Source organism: Aedes albopictus, chromosome 3 (assembly GCF_035046485.1).
Source record: "Aedes albopictus strain Foshan chromosome 3, AalbF5, whole genome shotgun sequence".
Lineage (NCBI taxonomy): Eukaryota > Metazoa > Arthropoda > Insecta > Diptera > Culicidae > Aedes > Aedes albopictus.
The window spans coordinates 380,850,414-380,863,551 of record NC_085138.1 but is presented as its reverse complement, the minus strand read 5'-3'; the positions used below and the strand labels follow the sequence as shown (position 1 = coordinate 380,863,551).

At 39.4% G+C, this 13,138-nt stretch overlaps 1 protein-coding gene across 3 annotated transcripts; it reads right to left on the bottom strand.

Annotated features, from left to right (window-relative positions):
* Nucleotides 1-3,896: 3,896 nt before the first annotated feature.
* LOC109399563 (zinc finger protein 235) lies at nt 3,897-5,613 on the bottom strand. 3 transcript variants are annotated; one of them, XM_029875273.2, is made up of 3 exons: nt 5,418-5,613; nt 5,246-5,360; nt 3,897-5,184 (listed from the first exon to the last, which is right to left on the bottom strand). In XM_029875273.2, the coding sequence occupies exon 3, from the start codon at nt 5,086-5,088 to the stop codon at nt 3,952-3,954; it is 1,137 nt and encodes a 378-aa protein (XP_029731133.2). In that variant the 5' UTR covers nt 5,089-5,184; nt 5,246-5,360; nt 5,418-5,613; the 3' UTR covers nt 3,897-3,951. The 3 variants fall into 3 exon arrangements, with proteins under 3 accessions (XP_029731133.2, XP_062716079.1, XP_062716078.1); XM_062860095.1 differs by having other exon boundaries at nt 5,246-5,376; nt 5,451-5,613; XM_062860094.1 differs by having other exon boundaries at nt 5,451-5,613.
* Nucleotides 5,614-13,138: the final 7,525 nt, after the last annotated feature.

The window sequence follows — 13,138 nt, the reverse complement described above, 5'->3', positions numbered from 1 at the left end:
TAAATTTCGTCGTACTCATATTTCGCTTTCGATTTCGCTGTCAATCTCAGTCGCAGGGTTTTTGCAACTCGCCCGATAATGTGAAAGTTTTCGCCGGCCGTCTCAATGTTTACCATTAAGGTCTTTTGTTCTCGGCCCACCAGCTGGTCATGTTTACACAACAAAATCAGCTGGTTCACCGATGTTTACGTTCATCCTTATTGTTCTCGGTTACCAGCTGTTTATGTTTTCATAACAAAATCAGCTGGTTTCGCCTGAATCGGGGAAAGAAGGCGAAAATGTGTCATAAATGTTAGGTTAGTACCTGAGTATCGCGGACTGACTCAATATGCTCTCTCTGCGGGAGCCAAACATTGGGAGCCAAACATTGAAGATAGAGGTTATGTTAAACCTTGTTGTACCTGTGTGCTTGATTGAAGAGTATTGTTATCTAGGTGCTGCGGATATAATCAAAACTGTAGTCACGATATCTCCATTTGCCGCTGTCAATCCGTTGGAAAGCGAGGAGAAGGATAAACATTGTTTTGAACCCTTTTCAGCTAATTTTGTAATAACTATCCATCAAAATTTCCATCGCGAATGGAAAATAATAAACTTTGCACACGAAAACAAAACTGGAATAATGGTGGATTGATCATGTTTACCATTTCCGAACAGCGTCGCGACGGCATGTTTGACAACTGCGCTAAGAGAGGTGTTTGCAAGAAAATTGAACGCTCGTGCGTGTTTACAAGCTGTGTGCCGGGAGTGTGTTGGTGTGTGTTAGCTAGCTTGAAAAATAAAACCGTTTCTATTCGCAGCACCTAGGTTAGTACCATATTAGTGCGAGTTCAATTTCGTCGCCAAAGTCTGATTATTCGTAAAAAATACAATACTCATAAGACGAAATAAAATTCCCTGAGTTTCCCAGGTTTTTCCGAAAGGGGATGTTAAAAGTTTTATTCAAAAAAAAAATGGCCTTTCACCTACAGAAATGTCCTAAAAATTAGTAAATATTTTAAGGAAAATGCGCAAGGTTTATCATCCAAGAAATTCAACCAAATCGCACATTCTTCTTAGACTTTTTTTTTGCAAAATTTCTTCGAGAGTAAACCAAAAATCGATTAAAGAATATTTATAGATTTTTCTCAGAATTCTTTTAGGCCAATTGCTTCGATATTTGCACCTAAAATATCTTTCCAAAAGACATGAAATTCTAACAGACCGTTGATTGACTTACACAGTTTTGAAACTGAACTTGGGTGTTTGTTTTCTGTGCCGAATTCATCATCAGATTTTTATCAAAATTCCTCCTTTAAATTCTCTCGCAGTTTCTCACAGAATTCATCCCACGTGTTCTTTGATGAATTTATCAAAGTTTTCATCCAGAGGTTTATTACGTATGAATAGATCTTTCTGAGAATTGTTCGGTGTTCCTTCGGGACAAGGATGGGAACACTCACTTGCAAAGAGTTACACTCACTTGCTATTTTCTCAGCTCAGAAGCGTGCAATCAAAAAACAATGTATGGACGACTTTTTCCTTTTGGTTTTATCTAAAAGAATAGAGCAGGGGTCGCACACGCATACTGAAGTCGTGACAGAGCTGCAAAGGCAACTCTCCACAAGGTGAAGTAAATTACACTCACCTCGTGGAGAGTCGCTTTCACAGCTCTGTTAGGGCTTTGGTAAGCGTGTTCGACTCCTACTCTGTTCGGCAAACTTATAGATAAAACCAAAAGGCAAAAGTCGTCCACACATTGTTTTTTGATCGCACGCTTCTGGGCTGAGAACATAGCAAGTGAGTGTAACTCTTTGCAAGTGAGTGTTCCCATCCCTGCTTTGGGATTGTTGCTAGAGTTGATCCCAGCATTTCTTCCAAAGGTTTCCCGATATGCTCCAATTTCTGGCTGGATTCCTCCCGGAGATCCTTCCAAAATTTATGCAAAGCTCCGATTGCAATTTATCCTTGTGGTTTATCGGGATAATTTTCCAACAGTTTCTCTCGGGATTTTTTCCGAAGTTCTTCCAGAGATTTTTTCCAGGTGGGTTTCTAATATTTTTCTTGGACTCATTTACGGGATTTCTCTTACAGGTTTACACAGTTCCTTCTTGAATTTCCTTAATATTTCTCCTGGGATTGCTCCCACTGCTGTTTTTTGAGATATCTCAGTTTTTGTCAGGATTTCTTCCGAAGTTCTTTACCAAAAATTTCGAATAAGTTTCTGCGAAGTTTCTCGCAAGATTTCACTTGTACTCTTTCCGATATTTCTTCGGAAATTTCTAACAAGAAATTCCGTAAATCATCTCCGGAGATATAAGGAATCCCTGAACTAGCATAAAGAATCTTAAAACATTTGCGGGTAGGGATTCTGGGAATAATTTCGAAAAAGTCCGCGAAAAATCTCAGGTGTTTAACTGCAACAAATCCGGTAAACAACTACGCAGAAAAGCCTGGAAAAATCAGTGAACAAAAAACGGGAAGAACTCTATGAAAAATATCAGCAACAGCTTCAGAAGAAATCTCAGAAGGAAGAAAAAATCATAGCCCGGCCTGTTGATTAGGCCAATAAAAGAGAAAAGTCCCGGGAGAACTCTAACAGAAATTTCAACTGAAACTTTGAAAGAAACCCCGCGTGAACCTTTAGGAAATATCAAAGCTGTAACTCCCGTGGAAACCCAGGAAGAAACTCCAGAAGAAAGCTCACGCAAACTTCGGAAAAACTTCGGAAGAAATCCCGGGAGGAAATCCTGTAGATTTGCGTAAAGCTCTTTTGCCTTCAAATGCTTGAAGTTTCACGCCCTTCAAAAACCCTCTAGCATAAATCCCAGGAATAACTTCTGTAGAAATTCTGGAAGAAACCCCGGAAAGATCTTCTGGGGAAATCCCAAGACGAATGCCGGAAGGAATCGCGGAAAATATTCAAGGGGAATGCCTATAAAAACTCTAGAAGAAATTCCGCGACCATATCCGAGAGAAACTCTCGTGGAGATCTCAGGATAAATCTTGGCAGAAATCTCAGAAAATATCTTTGGGCAAGACGCAGGAGAAATTCCGTGAAAATTCCATGAGAGTCTGTGCTGACATGTGCAGCATAGTTGCAGCATAAGGATCCCCATACAATTTGGAACAACTGTGCAGCGCACGGCAGTATGGGATCAATATCGAGAAAACCTCTGGAAACAGTTCTGGAAAGAAATTCTGTAGAATCCCCGTGAAAAACTTCAGAAGAAACCAGTCGAATATTAGGAATTTTGGAAGAATCCCGGTAAGACTTCCTTTCTAAATAGGAATCCGGAAGAATCTCTGGGAGGACTTCAGAAATCAAGAAAAACAACGTGGAAAAAATCGGAAGGAGTCTTGTAAGAAATCCTTGGAGGCATCAACGACGGATCAAATGGTTAACCTGCAGATGATCCTAAACATATTTCTGGTATATAACTTCCAGACCTATCATCTGTTCATTGATCTTATAGCAGCGTACGATCCAGTGAAAATAAATGAGCTTTGGCAGGGTTTTTCGGCAAAACTAATTAGATACTTCACGCATACGATATTTTTTCCAGGAAGCAGCAGCAAATCTTCGATTAGGTTAATTGATCTCATCAGCGTCCATCGTAGGGCAGTAGGGGAGGAAACTTGTGAAGCAGAAGACAGCGAGGATAGACTTAACGATAAACTCGTCCAAGATGAAGTACATGATTATGGATAGAGACAGTGGAGACCTGAGGTATTAGTGCTGAGGTAATGATTGATCGATGACGCTCTACTAACTTTGCTCGGTATTGGAACAAAGTTACTTTGCAGCAAACAAGCTGTCAAGGTAAGTAAGAATGTCTCCAGGATTTCTGGAAAAAAATCTCAAGGACCTGTGCAAAAAACGAAGATATTAAATGTTAGTCTTCAGAATGGGGCCACGTCTCCATCAACAATCTTAGGATTTTTTTTGTTAAGGTCAAACATTGTATATTTCTACTCCAAATTAATCGTCGTAGCCATCGACTTTTGCTGCTGTCGCTTTTCAAACACTTCCGGATGGTACTTCTTTCGGTGCCCGTGCAGAAGGCTCGCTGTTCGGCATCGTTTTTCACACAAATCGCAAGCAATTGGCAACTCGTTCGTGTGAATCAACATGTGCGCCTTCAACGTGGTCGATCGCTTGAATGTTTTGCCGCAAGTCGTGCACCGATGGTTTCGTTCCTGGATGTGAGCCGTCTGGATGTGCTGCCTTAGGGCGTGTAGACTCGGCGACCGTTTGTCGCAGAACTCACACTTGAGATCCATTGTCGCCTCACGGTGTCGTTGCAGATGCTTTTGCAAGGTCCATTCGTTCTTCAGCGATTGCTGGCAAATTGGACAATTGACCCGGACGGTCGAATGTGTAGACCGGTGCCTATCAAGATTGCATTTTCCCATGAACACTTTCGAACATATGTCACAGGTCATTCCGGTCACCTTTTCATGTATGACTCGAACGTGATCGGAAAGTCTCTTGGAGCTGATGAATCGTTTTGAACAGTGAGGACACCCAAATTTTTGGTCTCGCAGATGCTCAAACTTTACGTGATCGTTTAGCATGTACAGTGCGGTGAACTTTTTAGAACACACTTCACAGTCGTACGTTTTGTCGCCCCCAGCTGGATGTAGTGCGTTGTGATGGCGAATTAGATTTTTCATTGATGTCAAGTTTTTATCACAAATGTTACAGCGAAAAGCAGTAGGGTCAATGTGCACGAGGATATGCTCCTTGAGTCTTTTGAACGTATGAAGTTTACTAGAGCAGCAGATTGCGTATCCTTTCTCATTGTGGACTTGGCGGCAGTGAGTTTTGAGTAGGTCATATTTTTCAAACTGTTCCGAGCAAAAGGGACATTTCATGTCGCAGAGTAAGCGAATGTCTTCATCGGTGATTGAAGCTAGAGGTGGACGGCCGTACAGAGTCTCATCAGCCGGACTACCTTCGTTGACCGGTTGATCGGTCTCATTATCAGTATCACTTTCGGAACTGACCACTTCAGGTTTGATACTCAGAGGTTCATTCTCAACAAAGTATGTATCATTTACATTCGAAATATGCTCCATTTCAATTTTTGTCGGTAAAGGAACCATAGAATAAAGCCGCTTAACTTGACAGGAAAAGTGATGAAAGGCCGGCAATTTATCCCGGCATAAGTGGCAGATGTGAAATGCCTTCCTCTCGTCTTTCTAAAATTATAAATTGATTTATGTAATTCTATTCTTGTAGCACTACTATATCTGAACTTACAGAAAACCAAAAATGCTTTGCAGCTACATTCAAAATGATACAGAAAGATAAAAACCACTTTCTAGTAGTTGAACGACGATTTGGGTACTCTCAAAAATTGCCATTGAATCGAGATCTACAATTAAAACAAACTAATTATGCCTGCAGAAATGCTATTACCTAATCTTGATACCTAAATTAATAAAATAATCTTGATAAAGTGTACCTTGTTATTGTTATTGTATTATATATCTTTTCGTACCGATGTCTCCCTTGGCGGCAAGAAATTGCCTTGCTATGAATGGAAGGATACAAAAACAAACAAGCACTGAAGCAACGCTCAATCGCTCATTATTCTCTCAGAAAGCATATTTTTCAGGTTTTTTATGTTTTCCTTACACCCTTATACCTAGATGTCAAAAAGAAGTCAGCTTTTTATTCTAACTCACCCCCACACGCTAAATATGAAAGCACCCATTAACAAGTATTTGTTATCGATTTCTATTTTGAAATGGTTCACCTAGATGGGTAAAAATATAAAACACTAAAAAAATTTTAATTTTCAATATCAATATCTGTTCTGTAAGCCATAGCTCGCAAAGTTTAGTTTAGCTTTCAGGAAATACTACAGTCACGGAAATGTTTCAAAATGAGCTAAATAGGTAAGCTTTTAAATTTCTGTAAATGTTCACAGAGAACTTGCGATTGATATTACCTATAACCCCTACTTGTAAATTGATCTTTGGATTTCCAGGGTGTTCTGTATAAGATTCTTCCGGGAGTTTATTAGGGATTCCTTCAGCAGTTCCTTCTGGGGTTCTTCCAGGAGTTTCTTCTGAGATTTCTAAAGAGGTGTTCCGTCTGGGATTCCTTCAAGACCTTCTGCCAGAGTTCCTTCCAAGATCACCCCAGCATTTGTTTCTTAGATTCTTCTAGAAATTTGTTTCAGGGCTTTTTTCCACATTTTAGTTCTATCATCTCTTCAGGATTTCCTTCTGTGATTCCCCAGGGAATCTATATCTATATCTGAGACACTTTTTGGGGGTTCCTTCTAAAGTTTCCTGAGGGGTTCTTCTAGCAGTTTCTTCTGAGATTCTCAACAGGTTCTATCTCAGGAACTCCTATCAGCATTCCTCCTGGGACTTCAAGAGATTTCTTCCGGGATTCCTCATGGAGTTCCGGGAATCCTCCAGGAATTTCACCCGAGATTCTCCTAATCCCAAGAAACAGAAGTAGCAGAATTGTTTGCTGGGTAGTGTCGTGACCGGAGCAGCTATCAAACTGATTGACTAGTCGCAGTGAGGAGAACTCTTTGAAACCTCACTGCGGGCCGACAACCATTCACTTCGAAGAAGCTGTTTTTTTCCGTAGCTTGCCTTCGACGTTCCGACGGCCAAGTCGTGTCAAATCACAATCGTTTGCTTCGGTTGCTGTTGCTGCTGCTCAAAGTGATGCGTCACTTTCCGCGTTCGTCGAAAGACTGACTCGAGCACAACACGCTTTTCGCTTTCAACCGCTTTTTTTGTGGATCATTTCTGTCACCCACTCAGTCGTTCTAGCAGTGGGCGATCGCAGGATTTATATCGCCGTTTCATATACACAGAAACTAGTGTGTTTTTCATTTTACTGTTCTCTGCTCAATCCCTATTACTACATTTCCTCTCACCCCTACTCTCCGATTTATAATTTCACAAAAATCTAATGTTTTATAGTTTATGCACTAAAATGGAAAAAACACCATGTATTCCACAACGATCTCCATGTTTACTTCAAAAATGAATTCCCAGGAAATTCAGCCCGGCTCTCCCGGAAACTCCATTCAATTTCAAAGGACTTTTCCATACGATCTGAACAAACTTTAAAAATGAATTTCTGAACAATTTCATATTCAAAGCGAGATTCAAAGCTCATCGAAAAGCTCAATTTTTAACCATCTGATCAAAATTCTTATAAATCTTTTAAATAAAGAATTGTCAAAATTATCGAAATAAACAACACTAACCGCAAGAGAGAATCCATCGTACGTTAAATTCGTCAAATCGATGTGTAAGTTTGTCTGCTACCTTGCTTTCTAATCAAACTATTTAAATGATTATTTCTGGCGGTTTGGATTCGTCGTGCTAGTTTTCAAATTCCGGCACAATAATAAAAAATATGTGTAAACTAATGCCATTTTTTATATCTTAAAAATTGATTTGCCTTTTGTTTTTTTTCATTAGAGTTTACCAGGCAACAGAAGAATCCGTAAAGCAGATAACTCTGAAACTGTTTCAACAAATTCCAATTCAAGTCTTATACTAACTTTCACATAACCCATCATAATGGCTGATTTTAAATATTTGGAACTTGCCAGGATCAGAACAAAAAATGAACATTCTTCCAATCCAGTGAAGAGAATTGTCAGACAAAAGAGGCACAAAACAAGCAATAAAGAAGGTGCGACGATTACTCTTTATCCCTACTGATAACAGATAATGACATGATCTCGAATTTTTTTGTTGCAGACAAAACGGAAGCTGAATTTGTTGCGTACTTTTCAACTCGTGAATAATCAATTATTACTAACCCAAAGTCGAAACTGTTTGATGATAGAGCTTCACCAGAGTTGCAGTGTTTACCGACTCGAAGTTACCGTTCGAAAATCGCAATGCAAGGCTTAAAAATCTCTAAACTCGTGGTGTACGATGTTAATCCCATTATTTTCAAGTTGGGACAAACTTATGTCGCATGAGTTTGTTTGTCGCAACAAATACAGGTTGCGACATTGTCATTATTGTTGCGCGATGGTTGAATTTTGATTCACTGTTCCAATCATATCATAATTAACATGTTACCTGGGATGGAGCTTGTCAAGCGCCAAAAGTATTCATTGAGCATCATATTGCATCTTGCTTTGCTTTTCAGACTATCGTGCAAATGTTCGGACGATCAAACTATATGTTCACACGGGAAATGACAAAGGAAGCAGCAAGTAAACACACCGATTATCTCATGCACCACCGACAAAAAATTTTAGAAGCGAAACGAGCCAATGTATGCTAAACCTGGTGGGAACATATTGTGGTGGGACAAAACATGTTTGCAGGAGGTCGAATACGGTGCAATTGATGCAATAATAGACGTTTTTTTTTAATAAATCTAAATTTCAAACTCAGAATAATTGAATAGAACAGAATTCGAGCACATTAAAATCAAGCATCAAATTATCACGAAATCAGATCTTCTTCTTTAATACATCTGGATTTATTTATACCTTCTTGTATGAAAGGAACAAAAAATACGTTTTATACAAGCCGGTGGCTTCGTCATCATTTCAAACCATCACTATTGTTTGTGAGTCTTATAGTTTCAATGTATGATTGTAATCAGAAACATTCCAGTTGTTTAATTAATATCCATAAACGGTCCGGTTATCTATCTAATTGAACTTAAATTCGTTTTTGCTTTTCTATTACAAGTACTAATTCAATTTCATGTTCAGCTATGTTACCTATGGTGGAGCTTGTCGGGCTTCAGAGGCACCATAAAACAGATCATAATCAACTTTTTTTTTGTCTTTATTAATGAGGCTTTCAGCCAGACGCTGGTTCACCTCTCAGAATAATCAACTTCTTCAGCAAATCTAAATTTGCTTTTTTTTATAAAGCTCTATTTAAATGACTACAACTACACTTGAATTTGTAAAATACGTCTTATAAAAGCCATTCTATCTTTGGTGGAGCTTTCCAGGCTCTGCACAAATTAGAATCTCAGAGAACACACAGTAGAAAAATATTTGTTTTACTTAGTTCAACGATTAAAAGAGCGTATTGTTTACTTCTTTCCATTTTTAAAACAAACATTTCATCATTTTCATGTAGCGTTGTTATGCTAATTCAAAATGGTTCCCTTCCAACGTCAACCAAATCACTGATAAGTTTCGGTGATAATTGTGGCTATAGTCTTGTTCAGAGTAATTCGATACTTTTCCATGACTAAGCACCAACTTGAGTTTCTTTGACACTACTATTCAGAAAATATTTTCTGTCTACAAGTCAGTTTTCTTACTTTTTTCATATAACCATTACTGTCGAACCACACATGGCAGCTAGCCTTCTTATTATCTTATCCACCAATACTTGATTCACTCATTAGTTTGCGTTAATTTTTTCTTGTTTAACTGTCCTTTCACACCTGCTTGTTAACTTATCTCTCACACAGTTCGATGTTATTAATAGCTTTGATAATAATTTATTTCCACCTCTGTTCTGAAATTCTCCTTTAACCCTCCTTTGGCATTAGGGTAACTTTTGACTCAAAACGTACACTACGCCAGTGAGCTGTTCCCAAATATTTTTATTTAGCCACATATGAATATTAATGTCGCCACTTTTCTTCCACGGATCATATCAATATAAAATGCATCAATTCTATAGAATGTTTTCAATAGCTTTTTACCATTCACTGACTATATACAACTCAATTCAATGGCCTAACCAATCAGATCTTGAATCCGATTCCCATTTCCCATGCCACCTGCATGTAATCTTTTTGTCTTTGAAATCTTGTTTTTTTTTTCGCCAGATTTCATATTTCTCTATTGGCAAATGTGTGTCTCTCGAATCTTCATAACTAATTGCCTCGTAATTGTTTGAGCAAAGCTCCTTTTATACGCCAACTAGCTAATCATTTCATTTAAATTTACTAGGAATTCTGCATTTTTTTGCCAGATTTATTAGCTTTCATAACAAATCTGTCCTCCTGAAATCAGATTGCCCGATCACTATTTTTGCAAAGCAGTCCTTCACGCCAGCTTCACCAAAGATCGTCAATTTCATTTACTATTACAGTATATTCTTCTTTATGTCAGATAACATTACATTACATTGGCAAAACTGTCCTTCTTCTCGTCAGTTTGCTTAACATTTTTTTTAAATAAATTTTTCGTGAATTTTGGAAAATAATTGTTACCACCGTCATTACCATAATCGTCAACATCAGCGATTCAATTACCAACCACGTCACAATCCGTGTGTTTGTCAAGACAATCTATCACAGCAACAAAAGATGATTGGAACGCCTTCATTTGCATTTCTTCTGTAATAGTTTTACGCACTGGTCACAAGTATTTCATTATAATGTACTTTCATTCAACTTCCAAAACCTTATTTTGTTTCAGAAATATCGTTTTTCTTTCGCTCAATATCATTGCACTTCAAATCTTTGATTTTTCTTAGTTTCCTCAAAAATCTGTTTTTTTTTCTTTCCATATTCCGTCCATTTTATTGTTTTCTAATGCAGAACTGCCCCTCACATGCCAGCTTGCAAATTTCTCTCTTACAATCAGTCCTTATTCTCGCCAGATTGTTCTTTCAATTTTGTTCTAGCAAAACTGTCCGTTTCCTTCGCCAGCTTGCTGTTTTTTTGGAAGCACATCTGTCCTTCAGATTCTCGCCAGATTGCCACTTTCTAAACAGTGAATCAGTCCTTATTCTCGCCAGATCACTGTGCAGATTACTGATTTTATTCCAAGCAAAGCTGTCCTTATTCAGAGCCAGCTTGCTATTAACTTTCATCTTTTATTTTAGCAAATCTGTCCTTTAAATTCACGCCAGATTGCCACATTTTTGACAGTAAATCAGTCCTTTTTCGCGCCTGATTACTGTACAAAAATCGAGTAAAACTGTCCATTCCGCCAGTTTGCTTATATTCAGTGCACTTTTCGTGGATACTCACGTCATTTTTTTTTTCTCTCTCTCTCTTGGAGCATATGCTGCGCCAATTGTCGTGACCGGAGCAGCTATCAAACTGATTGACTAGTCGCAGTGAGGAGAACTCTTTGAAACCTCACTGCGGGCCGACAACCATTCACTTCGAAGAAGCTGTTTTTTTTCGTAGCTTGCCTTCGACGTTCCGACGGCCAAGTCGTGTCAAATCACAATCGTTTGCTTCGGTTGCTGTTGCTGCTGCTCAAAGTGATGCGTCACTTTCCGCGTTCGTCGAAAGACTGACTCGAGCACAACACGCTTTTCGCTTTCAACCGCTTTTTTTGTGGATCATTTCTGTCACCCACTCAGTCGTTCTAGCAGTGGGCGATCGCAGGATTTATATCGCCGTTTCATATACACAGAAACTAGTGTGTTTTTCATTTTACTGTTCTCTGCTCAATCCCTATTACTACAGGTAGCTTCTGAGGAAAACCAGAAGGAACTTACTGGTGTACTTCCTCAAGGAAATCCTATAGAATCTCAAAATACTCCCTAATAAACTCCTGTAGGATATTCATTACAAACGTCTGAAAAAAAAATTCAGAATGAACTTCCAGAGGAGTTCCAGAAGGATCGGCAGGAATTCCAAACGCAGCTCTGGGAGGAAACCAGAAAAGAGTTCCTAGATGAATCCTGGAAAGAGTTCCTGAAGAAATCCTGGCAGCAGTTTCTGAAAGAATTCCAGAAGAACTTTCCGAAATAAGGTCCAAGAGGAATCCCAGTCAGAGTTCCAAAAGGAATCCCGGCAGAAGTTCCTGAAGAAATTTACGAAATAATTCCAGAAGCAACTTCTGACAGAAGTCCAGAAAAAAATCCAGGAGGAATTGCCTGATGGAGCTCCCGAAAGAATCCCGGAAGGAGTTCCTGAAAGAACCCAGAAAATAGTTCCTGATGGAGGAACCCCAGAAGAGGTTCATGGAGGAATCCCGGTAGAAGGTGGAATTACCGGAGGAATTCTTGAAGCAATCCCAGAAGTTCTTTCTGATACAATCTTGGTAGAAAATTCTTAGAAAATTTTAAGAGGAATACTAAAAGAAATTCTTGTAGGATTCCTGGAAGGATCTCGAAAATAATTTCTGAAGAAATCCCAGAAGGAATCTCGCATATAATTACTGGAAGGAATCCTTAACAAAGTGTTTGAAGAAGTTTCTGAAGGGATCTCGGAATGAATTCCTGAAGCAATACTCCAGAGAACTCCTGAGGAATTCCGAAGGAAATCCCGGGAAAAAATGTTGGAATTCACAAGAATACCTTCTGGAAGTAAAATAAAAGCTTCTGAAGACATTCCAATATAAACTTTTAGCAGAATCTAGGATGGGATTCCTGGAGAATGAAGAAATCTACGAATTCCTGAAGTAAAATTTCAGAAGGTATTCCTTTAGAAATCCCTGAAAAAAATCTCTGGAAGAATCTCGGAAGTACTTCCTGGAAGAATGCTGACAAGAGGTCTTGGAGGAATCACAGACGAAATAGCTTTAGGAATTTTAGAAGAAACTATTGGAAGAACCCCCGGAGAATCATCAAGAATCCCCTGGGAATTCCTCATAAAACTCCTGAAGGAGTACTGGAACAAATTTGTAGAGATTCCTGTGGAATCTCAAAAGGAGGACTTGGAGGGTTGCCACTGTCATCAAGGCATCAATCAGAACGCTTTCCAAAGCTTTCCCACATTTCGAATTAAATAAAACCACCCATGAAAATACACGCAGCAATGGACCGAGTAGAGTGGAGAACCTTGAAGACGCATACGCTCAACGATTCTCGGTCCTGCAGATCGGCCGCCTGGCGTCGGCATAACCGACTAGCGCTTCTACTTGAGTTTTTTAAGACACGGACACGTTTAATGCTTCCAGTGAGCTATTTGCTCTTTGAAGGAAGCACGACACCAGACAACGAACTAACATGTAACGCCCAGTGGCACAGCCGAAAACTTCTCCTGACAGCTGCGGCGGGAATCGAACCCGCGCTCCTTAGCACGATGCGACTAAAGGCTTGGTGACCTTAGTCGCACGACCACGAAGCCACACAAGAAGTTTCATCTGGTAATGAAGGCCCCGCAACTTTGTGCCGCCGAGACAGCGTACCACTCGCTTCAGATCGTTACAGTGCGTGGTCGACGTATCTTGCTGGAACCGCCCGAGATACCCACGGAATAATACACGTCCGG